Below are 17,529 nucleotides of genomic sequence, written 5' to 3'. Positions count from 1 at the left end.
TCGTGTTCTTCGCAGGCCCTCCAGGGCACCGAGAGAGAGGAAGCTTGACAAATTTTTCCCCAGGGTGGTGATCTCCAAAGGAGAAAATGAAAAGCTAGCCGCCACCGCCCCCGCTCCCAAAACAAAAGCTACCTCTCGTCTTTCCCCTCTGATCCCAGGACCCTGAGACTGAGCGGCGTCCCCTTCCTTCAGACCCTAGTCCATTCGCTGAGGGGGAAGAGCTGAATGGACAGCTCCATCCACTAGCAAGAGCCTGCTTCTAGCCGGGGGCACAGGGGAGGGCCCAGCCGGGCAACTCTTCCCCACCAAGGCGGAGGGGCCCTTAAAGTCGGTGGCAAGAGCAGGCTCCCCTCCGCGTGGCGGGGGACACTGACCAGAGGGACTCTCAGGGACTCTCGAGGACTCTGAATCCTCGTTCCTGCTGGCCCCTTGATGGCCAATAGGTGGCGCGCACTCCCAGGTCCCACCTTCTAAGCATGGTTAGTTTACAGGCCATGAAGCGGCTAAACTGAAGGTAGGTAGAAAAAGAGCAGGGAAACTGAAGAATCTCGGACCACCATCTTGGAGTTCTAGGACATTGTCCTCTTTGGCTTAAAGTCTGGAGTGCAGGCACTAATGCCGCCTATTCCAAGGCACAGGCCATGAAGCCCACATGGGGCATCTCTGTGTGTGCCTGGAAGTGTGCACAGGTAGGTGGGAGCAGCAGGAGAAAATACTGGCTTAGCCTGGAGGATATCTCACTGGGATTGGGGTACAGAGTGGGAAGATCTGCCTAGCCTCCACTGTGTCCTGGGAGGAACTAACCAAACCTTATTTGGGAGGAAAGGGGAAATAATAATAATAAAAAGTTTTAGGATTGGGGGAGTGCATTTAGACTTGCACTTCTCCAGGCTTGGTAGATTGTTTCCATAGATGGCCCCAAACTCTCTCCAATCCTGCCTGCCCTTTGGCAATGTGACTTGGACACCTCCCATCCAGAAGTGGAGGTGAATCTGAGTTGACCCAGTGTCTCCCTCTGACTTGCTTTGGTTATAATAGAATGCTGTAGAAGTAATGCTATGCAGTTTCCAAGCTTAAGCCTTAAGAGGCCTTTTAGATTTCATTTTTGCCCTCTTGGGAGCCAGCTACTATGTAAAGAAGTCTAGACTATCCCCCTGGAAAGGCCACATGGTGAGGCAGAGAGACCCCGGAGGGTAAGAAGCCAGTGGAGAACAGTGGTTTCCCAGGCGACTGTCAGCATCAATTACCAGGCATATAAATAAGGCCATCTTACTGTCCCAGCCCCAGCCCAGTTCCCAGTGGGATGCAGCTGGGTAAATGATCCCAGCCAACAGCACATGAAGCACTAAAACCTCCCAGCGGAGCCCAGCTAATCCCACAGAATCATGAAAAATGATGCATTTTTGTTGTTTTAAACATTAAGTTTTGGGGTGGCTTGTTACACAGCAGTAAATAATGAAACTCTAGGAGGGTTCAGTTATTCTCAGGTGCCTCATGGAGGAGGCAGAGGAAGAGGTCACCCAGTGAGAATGTATATATAGTCATTATTGGATGGGTGTGAGCATCTGACACAAAGGTGAACCATCTCCATGCTGTCCAGTGACCTTTGACCTGTGTAGCCTGGTTTGAAAAGATGATGAGCCGATCAGATTCCTCTTTCTCAGGAATTTCGAATTGGGAAACCGGGAGTGGGAAGTCAACCATGGGAACAGGCACTAAGGAGGCTGTGAAATACAGTTGGCTTCCAAGAGACCTGGATGAGCTGTAGCAACCTGCAGGTGTATGCAACATAAAGCTAAGAGGGGGTAGAAACTCTGTGAGCCTAACGAGCCCATCAACAGACAAAGATGGGAAAGATGTACAGAGGGCAGCAGAGACCTCAAGAGAGAAAAACTGTGCTGCCATGAGAGGGAGCTGCTGTTGGTCCTGACAGTTTCTCAAGTCCTAGATAAAGTCTGGCTACAGTGCCCATCTCTAAATTTCCATGAGAGTCTCCACATCGCTTCAACAAATGACTCTCATAAAGCTGGTGGATATTGGATTTGCTTGACTGGCAACCTTTCCCACCCTCTTCTTCTAGTAACAGGCCCTGCCTCCCTGCCTCCCTGGTGTCTAGATCTGCGCAGTTGTAGAACCCTATTTCCCTGGACCCAGTGATTGAGCCAGGGATGGGCATGTGGCCTCAACTGGGCCGCTTTCCCACACTCTTATATAGGGATGCTGGGAGATTCGGCTCTTTCTCCTTTGGGGTTATTAATTTGGGACAATGTGAGCTGAGAACCCATCTTTCCCTGTGGCAGGTGAAAGGGTGTGGGAGAAGCCCATCTGCAGAGGACTCAGGATCCCCGCACCTGCACTGCCCCCCTAGGCAGTCCTGTTGGCTAGTCTTTAGCAAGTCCAGGGGTGGAAGCCACCTCCTACATGAAGCCTCCCTTCATCCTTTGCTTGCCTCCTTCATGGCCTCCCAGAAGAGACCCTCCGTCCTCTGAAACCGAGAGCTCTGGGTTTGTTATCTCCTTTTTCATACTCTGATTTGGATTCACTCCCATGAATGAGAAAGCACAATAAGCAGTGGCCATGAAGTTAGGAGACGAGTTCAAGTTCCTGCCTTATCATTCTCTTTTTAGAAAACAAAAACAAAAACAAAAACCAGAGACTTAAATGTGTGTTTGGCTCAGCTGACTGAGAATCACCTGGGAAGCTGTTTGATAACTGTGATGGACTGTGTACACACATGGGGCCAATTGTTTGAGGTCTAGGAGGGCTTCACAGAGAAGGAGATCACTGAGACAGGGGACTGGCTGGCCCAGGGAGAGGCAATGGTTTGTGCACAAGCACAGAAGCCTAAGAGATCCTTCAGGGAAATGGAGGGCAATTCAGGGTGACTCAAGTGCAGGACAGAGCAGACTTCTGCAGTCAGCAGGTGCCAGATCATGCAGGGCCATGAGGGACTTTAAAGGGGCTTATTACGCTGAGGAAGAGGGGAGTCTTGGGAGAGTTGACATGGTCAGATTTGTGCTTTAGGAAGATCACTCTGGGTCCTCAGGGGCAGATGGCACAGAGGACAAGCCTGAAAGAAGGAGGTGGACTGACCTGGAGCCTCAAGATAGGCAGGAACATGGCTCCCCCTCCCCTGAGTGTGGCTTCAGCTGGAAATAGCAGCCCCCAGTTCTCTGGGTTCTGAGTCACCTCGTTAGGTTCATGGTTGCCCTGAGGCCAGGTCAGCCTCCTTCCTGTGTCCTAATTGCTTCCTGCCAAGGGGGCTGGCCCCCTCCAAGCGTCCTTGAGAAAACCTTTGTAAAAGTAATTGAGCGTTTCAGGAGGAAACAAGCATCTCCAGCTGCTGCTGCCCTCAACTCTCTGCAGGAAACAGTGCCTCTCTGGCTAGTGGGAACAGGGGGTGTTCTGAGAAAAATATTTTGCCACCAACTCTCATCCCCACCCTCACCACATTTGGTCAGTGGAGAGGGGTCTCGGGGCTCTGGACTCCTGTGGATGATGGGACAGGTTCTGCACTGCACGGCGGCCCTGACCAACAGGGCAGGTAGGAGCTGAAATGCAAGCTGTGCGCCCCTTGCCAAGCAGTGCACTGTATCACGACAATGCTGTATTTGTTCAGAGGGGGTATATTTTTCTCAGTAGCCCAAAGATGCCACCTACTGGCCCAACTCCACACTTACGGGGCTGCTTCCACTCAGAGGGGCACTTTTTCCTAATTTGTGCAAAGGGTACCAAATGGACTGACTGTGATCCTGGCTCTTGGCCTTTCTCCCTGCTGCCCACTGTCCACACACTTGGGCTCTGATGATGCCTTCCATTGGTCAGAAGGAGAAACTGAATCCAATGTCTGCTGCCACTAGCTCCCATCGGTGAAGAACTGCTCTGCCCACAGGCCCCACAGACCAGCATCTGGTCTGGCCACTGATGAATGGACCAAGGGCCCCCACCAAAAGCTAGGCTGAACCAAACAGATTCTTTTGGTTGAGAACTGGATTAAGAGATGCAGAGGGAGTTGGCAGTTGCTGGTAAGTCTGGATACAGAGTTGGGAATGCGGCTGCTTTGCTCAGGGAAACCAAGGGTGTCTGAAGAGAAACAAAGGAAGAGAGCACAGATGCGAATTTTGCCAAAGGGATGAGAGCCAGCGAGGCCCAGAGATGAGAGGGCAGAGGCCCCGTGGACAGTTACTGTTCTCTTGAGGCCCAGCTGTTCTTGAATTTCCATCTTCAGGGTCCCTTGTAATCTGCTCACCCCTTTCTTTGAACTAGCTCGAGCAGTCTCTGTTTCACGTAACCTCGAACAAGGACCTCAGCCCCAAGGAGGTGGCTGAAGTTCCCCCACTGTGTGAGCTCCCCCAGACTTCTTCTCCCCCTTTCCCCTTACCCACCCTGTCTCAGCTGAGGGAAGAGAAGGAGCCCCCCAGCACGGTCACACTTTTTATTCACTGTCAGTGGAAAAAAACACACGACACAGCACGGGGTCGAACAGCGTGGAGAGTCACTGCAGGCACAGCCAGGAGCGGAAGGGGACAAGCGGCCACTCAGGAGAATGAGTTGGGAGGCCCCCTCTGCGACCCAACCCCCCTCCTTCTCCAGGCCTCTGCGCTCCTGAAGCCTCCACTAGGCAGGAAGGGCCATACACCCTGGGAGGCCCAGTCCTGCCCCCACATTCTGGTGAAGGTAAAAGAAAACCCTGAAAATGTCAGGAAGAAAATCCCGTATTTTTCTGAGACTTTTCAACTGCACTATTTGAATTTCTTTTTTTCAAAACTGATGAATAAAACATGTAAGAAATGTATTCTTGCCCCTACGGTGATCTCTAAAGTCAGCACAAATCCTCACCCAGGGTGGATCTTCAGGAAATATTTGTTGCTTTAATACATTTTTGAGTAAAAATACAGTGTCAGCTTACTACCCTGCCCAGCTTCTTCTCTTATTCTCTCTTTCCCTTCTCTCCCCTCCCCTCCGTCTGTCTCTCTGCAGCAGGATGAATTTCTAACTCTAGGGACTCTGTCATTGTCAGGAAAAGATTCAGTGCCTTTTGCTTATGGGCTTCCTTTTGCTTAACTTTTGATTTTAAAGTAAGTCATATAATCCTGACTACAGCTCAAAAGACTAGAGAGGGCATGGGCATCTGAAGTCACCTTTGCTGATGATTTTTAGAGATAAGAAATAAAGGGCTCATCAATTAGCCCAAAAGGATGAATGAGGACAGAATACAGTTAGAAGGCAGATTTGGGGACCTTGCAATTCACAGAGTTGCTGCAAGAAGATACAGAATTTCAGTGGAGAGTTTGTAGATATCAACGTTTGAACTGTCTGTATATTTTTGTGTCTATGCGGGTCATACTTCAGTCTCTGCTAACCCTGTGCTCTGTGGCAAGTCTCTCAGCTGGGGCAGGGATGGGAGGCTTACCTCTCCTCTCAAGGCAGGGCCGGTGCTCTACCACAAGAGCTCCCAAGCACGCAGTCCCTGGGGCATCCAGAAGCATGTGGGAGCAAGCCCTGGCCTGCCTGTGGCTCCTCCCATCAGCAAGATGGTGGTCCCAGTTCTTGGCCTGGTATAATATATTCATGCTGCTGGGATGTCTGAGAAGCTTTGGCCTGAACAGGAAATATCACCCATGGGTATGTGTCCAGAAGCTTGGAATGATCAAACATGCCCTCATGGGTAGGACTGGGACTTGCCCACCAGCTAGGAAAAACCAAAACAGTTTTCTCAGGGATGAAGATGGTGGTAAAGACAGTGCAAGATGCTTCCAGGGTTGAGTCAGAGGCCTCCTAGGACAGCACTGACCTGTTAGCAGAGCTGCCCAGAAATAGAAAATGAGATGATTGAAAATGTGGGGACTTCAACCAAGCTCTTCTTTTTGGAAGACCACAGCCTCAGAAACTTCTTAGCAGAAGCAAAAGACCAAAACCAACTTAGCTTGCCCCAACAGTCAACTTCTGTACAACTCAGAGTCAGAGAAATAAACAGGGAAGAGACTCTGAAGGAAGAAAGGCTCGTGGAGCCTTGGGTTCAAGTCTTGACACTGCTATCTCCCAACTGTGTGAGTGATCTTGCACAAGGAACTCCCCACTCTGTACCTTGGTTTCCAAGTCAGGAGAAATGGAATGAAAAACCCCTGTTTCCCTACCGTGAGGGCAGAATGAGATGGGGTCGATGGCAAGCCTTTGAAAGCCATGAAGTTCTGTGTGATTGTGAGTTAGGTCAGATTCAATGTTTAGGGGATAAGAGCCCCACTTTGTAAAAAGCCTCTCACTGGAAGTCTCAGCTGAGCCAGACTGTTGGACCTCTATGTATCTCTAGTGCTGACGGGCAGCACAAGGCACACCTGATGGCCAGCTCCTCAGAGCAATGGACAATCCCTTGACATTACTGGATAAAAACTCAGTTACTGCCTAAGGATGTGAATTCCCCAGCCTTACCATGTGGCTGGTCACAGGCAGAAGGATAGAAGAGGGTGGCAACCCAGTGAGCTTGCTACCTCCAAGGGCAGCAAGAAGGAAGATCCAAAGGAGTTTGAGACCAAAGGTCAGCATCCCAAAGAGTTTCCACCTGCAGAGAGGGAGGACAGGTGAGCACTCAGGGGTAAGAGGTACGTTGCATCTCTTTCCTGCAGATACCATCCCGCACCCCTGGACTCAGCAATCATTCCCTGCTCCCACCCTGGGCTGACAGCACCTGTGTACTAGGCTCTTTTCACCAGCAGTTCAAGAGGAAATCCACTATCATAGCACATCAAAGCTAGTTTCTGATTACAAGTACAGGAGAAAATAAAGTGAAAGGCTTGATGAAGAAGCAAGATTAATTTTCTGGCAGCCAAAGCATGCAGCTGTATAGCTCACGGATCCAAAATTGGAAAGCAGACATTGGAAAGCAAAGCCAGTGCACTTGGAAGATGATGAATTACCTGGCAGATTTAGGATTTGGGGTTAGAAAAAGCCTTTCAAAAGGAGCATGCCCAACACATTTTTAAGCATTTGGCCCATAAATGCAGCTTGGCAGCCTAAACAGTGGCCGGCTGGTCCTCTTCTTCTAGCTCCTTCTGCTTCTGTAGCAGTGAATGAACAAGCCCGTCCTAAAACTAGACCAAATCCAGACCGGAACTACCAAGATGTGGGAACTACACTTGTCTCACTCTCTGCAAGCCTTGTGTTTTCTGTTTCTGAAGTCAGCACCCAACTGGAATAAATGCACAGTAGGGAGCTGCTCGCTGAATTGAAAAAGATCATGAAAAAGGAAGCAGCAGAAGCTGCTGATGGTGAAAGCTCAGGACTTAGCCTGATAAGAAAAAGCATCATCTGGTAAGTTGCATGGTATTTTCTCTCTTTTTTCTCAGCTCTCTTTTCCACCCTGAAAATTAGCATTTTCTATATTCATGTAATCATTTTCCAAGAAACCAAATAATATAAAGTATACTTTAATATCCTCAACTAACTAAATGGTTTTAGCTCTTTTAAAGGGTACTAAAAAAATAAGTATTATGTAAATTTCCATTTTTCTTAAAATTTCCACTGACATAGTTTCTAGACTTCCAAACACTTTTCATTTCATCCTCCTGCAGCTCTGCTTGGAGCTGAGTGGAAAGATTTAATAGTTCCTTTCAAACTAACCAGCCTTACTGCACCCTCTGCTCATCTGTGCTCGATATCCCTGTCTGAGACCCTGATCACTGGAAGTTTGCCTCACCAGAGGGCTCGGAATGTGTTTTGTAAGCTACCATATCCTAAGTACCCAGAGGTTCCTGGCATTGGACAAGTGCTCAATAAACGTTGGCTGAAGAAAGGACTGAATGAACACTCCAAAGGCTGGGGCCAGAGGGGCCAGGAAGAGTCGTTGGAGCAGGGCAGAGACCACTTTAAGGGATCTGGGTCCTCAGCAAAGGACAGACCCAATTTGGCCCTTTTACTGGGGTCTGTGGGACCATGTCCTACAAAGTACAATCCCAGGAAGAGCAGAATTTCAAAGCAGAACCCAGCCAGCCCCCTCCTTCATCCTGCATCTTGGGGCAAAGGCCAACTCCCCTATGCCTAGTGGATGTTGGTTCTGGGCCAAGGGGCTGGGGCTAGACCATAGGATACCTGAGGATCTATCTCTTTCCCAGGGTGAGGTGGTCCCTCAAGGATCTTGACTGAGGAGAGCAAGGGCTTGGGCAGAGGGGTGGGTGGGCCAGAGAATGAGGCTGGAGTTCCCCTCCCCCTGGGGAAGGGCCAGCCAGAGAGGTCATTGGGTTGGGAGGTGGCCATGACCCTCCTGGCCAGGGACCCTGCCCCTCACCAGCCTCTACTTCTGCATGTCACACTGCAGCAGCAGCACAATAGACGGGTCACTCTTTGCTGCTTCCTTGAACTCCTCCAGTGTAATCTGGTCGTCCTTATCCTGGTCCATCTTCTTGAAGATCTTGTCTACACGCTGCTGGGGTGTGAGCCCATCCTGGTTCATGCGCATCATGATCACGGTGCCCACCATCTTGTAGATAGCCTGGTGGGGCCAGGAGGGAGGTGTGAACACTCACTATGAGAAGGGAGGATTGGGGGTATCGGGGTGGGCAGGGAGAACACTGGGAGATGGTGAGGATACTGGAAGGTGATGTAGAGTCATTAAGACTGGATGTTTAATGAGCATCTCACACCAAACAAGTCTAATAGCCAACTGTTCACCAACCCGCTCCTGCCCCAGCATGCTATGTCCCAGTTAATAGTAAATTCATTCTTCTGGATGTTTAGACCAAAAACCTTGATGCCATTCTTGACCCTCCTTTTCTCACACCCATATCCAATCTTTCAGCAAATCTCGTCAACCTTGATTTTGCAATAGGCCCAATATCCAGCCACTTTCAACCACCTCCACTGCTCCTCCATGGTGGTCACCTCCATCCACGCCTGACTGGACCACTGTGGAAGTCTCCGAAATGGTCTCTCTGCTTCTGTTGCCCTCCCACCCCCTTTCTACTCTCCACATAGAGAATAGAGAGAGCCCTTAAGGGCCTCCCATCTCACTCAGAAGAAAGTCAAGTCTCTGCCCCAGACTATGATGCTCAGTGATGGCGCTCCCAGCTACCGATCTGACCCGTGTCCTACCACTCTCCCCTTGCTCACGTCTCTCCTACCATCCTGGTCTCCTGGCCACTCCTTGAGCACTGGAAACACAGTCTCACCTGGAGTCTTGCGTATGTCGTTCTCCACACACAGATCACTCTTCCCCCAGACACCTACGCCATTAGCTCGCTCACCTTATCCAGGCTACTGTTCACATTTCACCTTCTGTAAAATTGTTTTTCCTCCATCGCTCTCTCCCCTTACTATGCTTTGCTTATCTTCTTCATAACATTTACTGCCTGACATAGCATAGGTTTTGTTGTTAAATTTTCTCACTGGAAAGAACATCCCATGAAAGCAAGAACTTTGAACGGTGCCTGGCGCGTGGTAGGCACTCAATATATATTCGTTGAAAGAATAATGAGTTAAGAACTTAGACTCTGGAGTCAGACTCTTTGGATTAGAATCATGAACTTCCACTTGATATGTTTCCTCATTTGTAAAATGGGATTTCTAACAATCCCTACCCCTTAAAGACCCCCTGGCACAAGACCTGTCTTTCACTTGAGTGCTCAAACAATGCTAGTTGGCCACTGGATCCTGGGAGGCGGGATGGGGACAGCGGTGGGGTGCAGAGAGGAGACTCTTGAGGCCCGAGAGGAGGGTGGCCCAGAGAAGGGCTCGGCAAGCAGTGAAGACAGGGAGCGCGTCACCGCGGCACACCCGGCCTCTCGGATCCGCCCCAGCGCACCTCAATGATCTCCAGCATCTCCAGGCGCGTGATGCGCCCGTCGCCGTCCAGGTCGTACATCTCAAAGGCCCAGTTGAGTTTCTGCTCGAAGCTGCCGCGGGAGGTGACCGAAAGGGCGCAGATGAACTCCCGGAAGTCGATGGTGCCGTCGCCATTCTTGTCGAAGGTGCGGAAAGCGTGCTGCGCAAACTTGGAGGCGTCGCCGTAGGGGAAGAACTGAGGCGGGGACGCGGAGGGTTGGGGCTCAGCGACAGCCTTGCGCTCCCGGCCCGCCCCCGGCCCCGCCCCGCCGACCCGCTCCCTGGGTGCCTGGCCACGCCCCCGCCTGTCTGGCACGCCCCCTGGAGTGCCTGGCCCCGCCCACCTTGATGTAGAGCTGCTGGAACTCCTCCAGGTTGAGGATGCCGCTGGGGCAATCCTTCAGGAAGCCCTTGTACCACTGCTTCAGCTCCTGCTCGCTGAACTCAGTGTTCTGAACCAGGTCTTCTAGCACCTCTGGGGCCAGCTTGCTGTTGGTCTTCCCCATGGCAGGGCCTGGGGGACAAGGCAAGGCCCTCACCTCAGCAGCTTTCCCCTAGGTCTCTGTAGGACAAGAGTCCTTTTCTCCACAACAGCCCCCTCTCATAACAAACTCTACATTCCCACAGCCAGGACCCCTCCTTCCACAGCAGGGTGGGTCCCGCTCCTGTCACTCCCACCACCCCCCAAAATCCCCACCTCCTACAGCTGGTCTCTGTCCTTTCAACCCTTCCCATAGGAGCTCCTCCCTCCCTCCCTGCCCTTCTTTACCCCCGACACACAAAATGGAGCCCTTCTCTTCATTACACTCCCCCATAATAGGGCCTCCTCTCTCCCCAGAAGGCCCCTCCCTTCTCCTTACAGCAGACATCCTGCCCTGGCAACCAGGATCTCTAGCCTCGCAGGTGTCAGCTCTCCTCCTCACTGACCAGTCTGCATGCCACAATCTTCGTCTTCTCCTCTCTTCTTCCCACCTTGCATAGCTCCCTACACCCATAGACGATAGTCTTAATCCTCTCCTTGCTATTCAGAGCTTTCTGCCCTCAGCCCCTACCTGCCTCTGCAGGATCCTCTCCTACCAGGAGTTCCCCAACACTGTCTCCCTAGTTCTTCTTCAAAAATCCCAGCAAGAAGCTTCTTTCCCTTGTTCCTCTGTGCAAATAGAAAGCCTAGCTGGTAGCACTGATGACCCTGATTGCATTCTGCTTTTCATTAGTCCACTCATTCCCCAAGCATGTACTGAGGCTGTGTGCTAGGCCCTGTGCCAGTGACGGGGATGAAGTAGGCATGAGCCAACCTCCACTAACTCATAACTGGGTCAGAGAGGTAGACGGCTAATTGTAAAGGGCTTTCAATCCATGCCAAGGAGTTTGGCCTTTACCCATGGGGGACAGAAGCTCCTGGGGTTTTAAAGCAAGGGCTAGGAAGATTGTATTCATTCCACAAACACTTATAGATTGTTTACGCTATGGTAGGTCCTGAGCTAGGTGCTGGGGAGAGAGAATGTGTTTCAGGATTTTTCTTTGGCTACAGTGTGCAAGATGACCTGGGTTGGGGGAAGGAGGGAGAGCAGAGAAGTTCCTGCTGCACAGTTCAGGTGAGAGACGATGACACTAGGGTAGGGGTTGTGGACAGACTGAGAGATGCTATGAGGGAGCATTGACAGGACTTGGTAACTGGATGCGGGAGTGAGAGGAGTTGATATAATTGCTTAGATTTGGGGCTGAATGGATAAAGGTGGTGTTGCTGAGAAGCAAGTTTGGGAGAATGAAGAGTCTGTCCCCAGCTGGAACATGAGCCCCTCAAGTAAGCCTGTGCCAGAGGAAGTTTCTGCAGAGGGAGGTACAGGCGCTCGCTCCCCAGGAAGCCTGGCTGGAGTGAGGATCCAGCGGGGCCCAAAGACTGGGTGGACTTTTTATCTGACCTCCACGGGAGGAATGTCCATTTCATACATTACAAAGCTACTGAAACAGTAGAATCAGGATTTGAGCAAACTTGTGAAATCCCAAGGGCTTTAGCTTGAGGGTCAGACATTTCTGTATGAGAATAGCCACCTTGTTCCTCTGCAGTGTGTGACAGGGATTCACATCACAGTTTTGAGTTTTGGTTTCCTCATCTTAACACAACGCTTCTTTTGAAACGTAAAAAAGAGCACATCAGGGGCATGTTACAAATGAGATTAATTTCCTTGTCCCTCCTCTGCTCTCTGCTCTGTACAAGAGTGCCTTAAAGAGCAGGGGGAAGAAAATCTCCACCCAAAATAGGGGGTAACAGAAGTCTACTAAAATGACAAAATTATAAAAATACAGGACCATGCTAAACTCTTTCCTACTAAGAAAAGATATCAAATCACACTATTGGCATGAGAAGCACATTGTACAGTTGGATACTTAAAAATTTTTTTTCTGTTGATGCTTTCATATCAAAATCTATGTTCTCATATTTAAACCTAAATGAATGGTAAATTTCCCTCTAAAGCCTAAATTTCCCAAGACATGACCTGGGAGGTGAATTTGACCTGCCTGGAGTCTCTTCGGGAGGGTGCCAGACTCCAACTGTAGGGTAGCCTGTCATGAAAATACTCTGGAAAAGGAAGCTCTCAGACTGGCAGAAGGAATTCCATTTCCACAGCCCACCACATGCCCATGTAGCTTCTAATCTTTACTGCTGGGAGTGCCCTAGACAACCAGATCTAAGATTGGTCAGTTCCATGCCCCCTCCCTTGCTGTGTGACCTCAAGTGAGTTACACGATATCTCTGGGCCATAGGAAAGATCAAGGAGCAGTGGGGGCAGCAACATCTTCCCCCACCTACCACCCCCAGAGGATGATGAATTCTCCAAGCTCCCAGGAGATGCCAGGGAGGGGGAGGTGTGCCATTTTCAAGAACCTGGAACTGTGGGGTCCAAAACAGCTGCTCTGGGGCCAGAGTCAAGGATGCATCTGGAACAGCCATGGGCAGAAGGAGGCAGGCTCCATCCTCAGCAGCCCCCTCCCCGAGTCCAAAGCACACTGAAGGTTCAGGGTATGGTTAAGGAAGCTGGAGAACCCAGAGGTGGAGCTGTCTGATGTGGGAGGCAGAGCGGTTCTCTCTGTCTCCAGTGGGATGTGTCTGAGTATCTGTGTAAGGGGCTGGGTGTAGGTGGGAGCACGTCAGTGTATGAGACTGCAAATCTGCCAGAGAGCATGCGTCTGTGTGTGTGTGTGTGTGATGCTGTCTATGTGTCTGTGTGGCTCTCACCTTCTGTCCCTTTTCTCCTCCCTACCCTGTGCTGCCTTCCCACCATTATTTGTCTCCTGGGTCCAAACCTGTTCTCGGTTCCCATTTGATCCTAGATCCACTGAGGACTATGCCCCCTCATTCATTTGTTTCCATTCCTTCTACTGCTCTTAGGTCTGCAGGCCAAAGCTGGTGGTGCTTTTTAAGATTATCCCCTTATTTTAGTGAAAACTGGAACCCATAGAGAGGAGAAAACTGGCTCAGAGTTATACAGCACGTCCATGGAAGGGTCTAGATGAGCACCCAGGCTGAATCCATGCCCCCTGCCTGGACCGCCCTCTCCAAATCATGGCTCCTCTTTCCAGTACAGACTCCTATCTGCCTTCCAGGAAAATCATAGCTCCGATCCCTCTTGGCCTCAGTGGGACTATCATGCTGGATCCAGGCCATGGTGTCTGATACCCAGGAAATATCCACCCCTTGGGGTGACCCACCAGCGCCTCTGACTCAGCACATCTACAACCAGACTCACCCTGAACCTGTGATGGTCCTTCTCTCTACACCGCCTTACTCCCCTCCATCATCAGAGGGGGGAAATGCGATCATAATTGCCTAGAGTTTTTCCCCTCTCCCTTTTCCCAAAGTCCAACTTGCTACAAATCCTAATGTTCTTTCTTTTGAAGTGTTCCTGGAGCCTTCATTAGGTCCTCTCTCCCCACATAGTCAGGGCCAGGGGCACAGCCAAGTGGGCTGAAACCTAGCCGGGGCATTGCTTGCCAAACCATGCCCGTGGGCTCAACTCCCTCTGCGGGAGAGCCTTTCCTTCTGATTCCTCTGTTGCAAGGGAATGTCTTTTCTGGTTTTGCCCAGTAGTACAATATAGGCTTGAGGCGGCCATACCCATGGGCCCCCTCAAACTCCAGAATCTTCTAGAATCCAGTGTCAAGGTGCCCACCTGTCTAGCTTCACATCCCACTGCTCTCCTCACAACTACATACTTTCAGGTTAGTCTGCTCACAGCCAGAAGCTACCTCACCTATTGCTTAGCTGTTTTCATCTTCCCTAACATTCTTTCTTCTCTTCTGGGCGGAGGCAGCTATAATCAGACTTCAGGCCAAACTGAAGCCCACTTCCTTATGATCAGTCTCTCTCTACCTGGACAGTGGACAGTCAGCAGCATGGACTTGGTAGACCCTGTGAGGCCATGGAGTTGAGCCCCGCTTGTATGTAGACTCCGGAACTCTCTGACTCTCACCTAGTGCTCTAGAATTCCAGAATGAAGCCTGATTTGGAAGAGACCGTTGCATTAAACCCTTGCTTGAACAGAGAAAGTTCTACAGGCCTTTTGCTCCCTGGCAGAGAGCTTATCCCCTCCTGATATAACCCAGTCTGCTTGGGAGCAGTTCAGACAGTGAGAAAAGTGCTTCTCCCAATATTCCTATTTGTCCTCTTGTAGCTGTCCCACAGCTCTGCCCTTGGTGGCAGCACAGAACCCTGCAGAGACCTAAAGAAGACAGAGATGTTCAGTGATTGTCCCTTCACAGATTATATGGGAGAGGCAGAACCCCCTTCTTCCTCCTTGGAATGGTGTCAGGCGGTTTTGCCTATCTGCATTCTCCTGCCATTGCACCCACTTAGAGACAATGGAACCCAGACCTGGGGAAAGGACCCAAGGTCCAGTAGAATCCATCAGCAGGAATGCGAAGGCCAGAGTCCACTGGGGGCATGTTCTGTTGGAGCCGTGGCTCTGCTGAACATGAGCAGGCTCCTCTTGAGAGGAGCCGTGAAGGAGCTGGCACTGCTGTCTCCTGGGCTCAGAGGCTTCTTTCAGAGGCTAGGCTCAGGGTTGTGGGCTCCAAAAGGGGAAGTGGCAGTGAGGGTGGGAGGGACTGAAGGAGGCAATAATCCCACACCCTCATCCAGCCTCAGAGGAGCTGGTGCTGAGACTGTTGCCATGGTGACAGCAGCTCCCTGGTCAGGAGATTTTCCTCTTTCCTCTCCTCCCTTTGCTCTTCTCCAAGCAGCAGCCATAGCAGCAACAGCCAGGTCTTCTCTTGCTTCTTATTAACGAGAGGCAGGGGATGGTGAATAAAGGGTGGGTCTTGTTGGCCACCTCCACCTTGGAGCTGCCCATGCCATGCGGGCTGGTGGTCTAGGAGAGGTTCCTAACATCTGAGAAGGAACCTGGGCCTCAAGAGTGTGTAGGAAGGGCTGGCCCATACCCAGGCCTGGGTAAGAAGCAATGTCCTTTTGGTAAGGACTAAAGCCCCCCAGGTCTCCTCTCTGAAATGTCCTAATGATTCAGAGAAAGGGGGAAAGGGTCCTGCTTTCTCATAATCAGCCACAGAACCAGCGTGTGTCAATGTTGGAAGGCTGTCCAAGATCATCTCATCAAATCCACTCTCTGTCCTGCACCCCGCTTCCCCCATTTCGTGAAGGATCAGAGAGGGAAGTGACTTGGCCAAAGTCAAACAGCAACTGAGGCAAAGGCAAGATATGAACCCAGCTCTTCTACCTTCCAGGTTCAGGCTGCATTAGGGCAGGAACGATATAGTCCACATGGAGCTTCGGCAGGGTCTTGGGGGAGCCCCAGGGAGATAGGAGAGAGGGAGCAACTGGGCTCAAGAAGGGCAGAGAAGGTACAAGTTAGAAAGATATTTGAGAGGTAGGATGGGAAGACTTGTGCTTTGGCTGTGAGGGGTGAGGAAATGGAGGAGGCTGGGACTTAGGCAGCAGTGACCAACAGGTATAAGTGCTCTGCTTGGGGGGTGGTGTCCCTGGTTTATCCTCCAGCCAGGTGAAAGAGGCCTTGAATGGGAGGACCTGTTGAGAGTGTCATGAGGAGAACTGGGTGGTGGAGCCTCTTCTCTCCCCCAGGTGTGCTGTAACCTGTCAGCTTGAGAGGTGGAGGTGTGGACAGTTGGAGGGGACAATGTGAAGTGGGAGTGGGCTCTCTGTGAAGGTGGAGGCTGACATTGCGATGTCAAGTGCAGTGAGCTGCTGGTGGGGCTGGGCTATTGTGGAGGTGGGAGGTTGCTATGGGGCTGAGTGGACTATCCATCTCTGAAAGAGGGAGGGTAAGGGGTTCCTCCTCTAGCATCAGCAACACCACACCCCCAGGGGTGTGTGTGTGTGTGTGTGTGTGTGTGTGTGTGTTGGGGGTCAGAACAGTGGTTGCTCTGGGGGTAAGGAGGCAGCTGTTCCTCCTTCCCGGGACCTGTACTGGAGTGGGGGTTCCCTAGCCAGGAGCTGGCCCTCCATATGCTGCCGCCTATGGTGGAGCCAGGGGTCAAGGAAATGAACCAGAGAGGGCAGGAGGGCAGGAGACCAGGATGGGAATGGAGAGTGGAGGGGGAGGGGACAAGGGCCTCCGCCCGGCCCTGCCCGCTTTACCTGAGGCCGCTCGCCGGGTCGCTGGATGGCTCTCAGCCTCGGCGGGCCGCGGGGACCGAGACTGGCTCGCGGGCCGGCCGCCAGGTTCTCCAAGGTCCGCGCCGGAGCCGCCTCCCAGCTCTTGTATCACTATGTGTCTCTCGGAGCCGACAAGATTTGCATAAGCCCCGCCTCATCCCGGGCAGATTGGGCGTTGATTGGCTCGACTGAGGCGGAGTGGCAGGCGGGGTTTCAGGTGGGGACAGGGTGGCCAGAGAGGCCCGGCTACATGAGCGCGCCCCGCCTGCCCGCCACACTGACCTTCCTGGAGCCGCGAGGAAGGGAGAGGGCTGTATCTTCATCTGTATCCCGCCCTGAAGCTCAGTCCCCGGGCCATCGCCTGAAGTTAAAAGGGTCCATGATTGAAGTGGATTCGCAAAAAACCACCGCACTGTTGCTATGGAAACAAGAGAGCCATAGCCGAGTCGCTAAGCTTTTCCTTCTTGGGCCCAGCGGGGGTAGGGATGGAAAAGGGTATGAGTCACAAGATGTATCCGCCCTCCGCATCCCACCGAAAACCGGAGGAGGACGACGAGGAACTGAGTGGGGAATGGAATAGATGGAGTGGTCAGCGACCCACGCCTTCCCAACACCACCCCTCAACACACCCACTCCTCTCATGCCATGGAATCGAGAGCAGGACGAGTCGGCGAGGATGGCGAAGTACCCAGCCTCCACCTAGCCCCACGCTAGTGGTGGGCCCGCTCAGCCTCTGACTCCTATACTTCCCCAGACAAGCTTTCCTTTTCTCTCACGGAGTCCCAAGAGGCTTCCCGGGATCTCCCCTAGATGGACCTCTCTGCCTACCCCACAGACCCCTCCATTCCCCACCCTCCGGTCCTCCCGTCCCGTAGACGGGCCTGTCCCCAGCCGCCGCCAGTCTCCGGCCTCGGATGTTGACACAAGCCCGAGGTGGTTTACACTGAGCGGGTCTGGAAGGTTTCAAGGCTCTGGGAACACCGCCTCCCCGCACTTGGGGGTCTCCCCAAAGCCCAGCCCGACTGTCCCAGTTGCATTGGCAGCTGAGAGCTCCCGACCCAAGGCAACAAGAAAGAACGCTTTATTCC

At 51.9% G+C, this 17,529-nt stretch overlaps 1 protein-coding gene across 1 annotated transcript; it reads right to left on the bottom strand.

Annotated features, from left to right (window-relative positions):
- Positions 1 to 4,421: 4,421 nt before the first annotated feature.
- On the bottom strand, positions 4,422 to 16,578 carry HPCAL4 (hippocalcin like 4). Its single transcript, XM_031464871.2, has 4 exons — positions 16,424 to 16,578; positions 10,158 to 10,327; positions 9,794 to 10,009; positions 4,422 to 8,485 (listed from the first exon to the last, which is right to left on the bottom strand). The coding sequence occupies exons 2-4, from the start codon at positions 10,317 to 10,319 to the stop codon at positions 8,288 to 8,290; spliced, it is 576 nt and encodes a 191-aa protein (XP_031320731.1). The 5' UTR covers positions 10,320 to 10,327; positions 16,424 to 16,578; the 3' UTR covers positions 4,422 to 8,287.
- Positions 16,579 to 17,529: the final 951 nt, after the last annotated feature.

This window comes from Camelus dromedarius, chromosome 14, assembly GCF_036321535.1.
Source record: "Camelus dromedarius isolate mCamDro1 chromosome 14, mCamDro1.pat, whole genome shotgun sequence".
In the NCBI taxonomy this organism is placed as follows: domain Eukaryota; kingdom Metazoa; phylum Chordata; class Mammalia; order Artiodactyla; family Camelidae; genus Camelus; species Camelus dromedarius.
The sequence above is the reverse complement of the archived record's forward strand: the minus strand, read 5'-3'. Positions and strand labels throughout refer to the sequence as shown.

Coding starts and splice junctions, on each gene's coding strand:
- HPCAL4 (XM_031464871.2), bottom strand. CDS start 10,319: ATGGGGAAGACCAACAGCAAGCTGGCCCCAGAGGTGCTAGAAGACCTG. Junction 10,010..10,157: donor TCCAGCAGCTCTACATCAAG/GTGGGCGGGGCC, acceptor TCCCCGCCTCAG/TTCTTCCCCTACGGCGACGC. Junction 8,486..9,793: donor AGATGCTGGAGATCATTGAG/GTGCGCTGGGGC, acceptor TGGCCCCACCAG/GCTATCTACAAGATGGTGGG.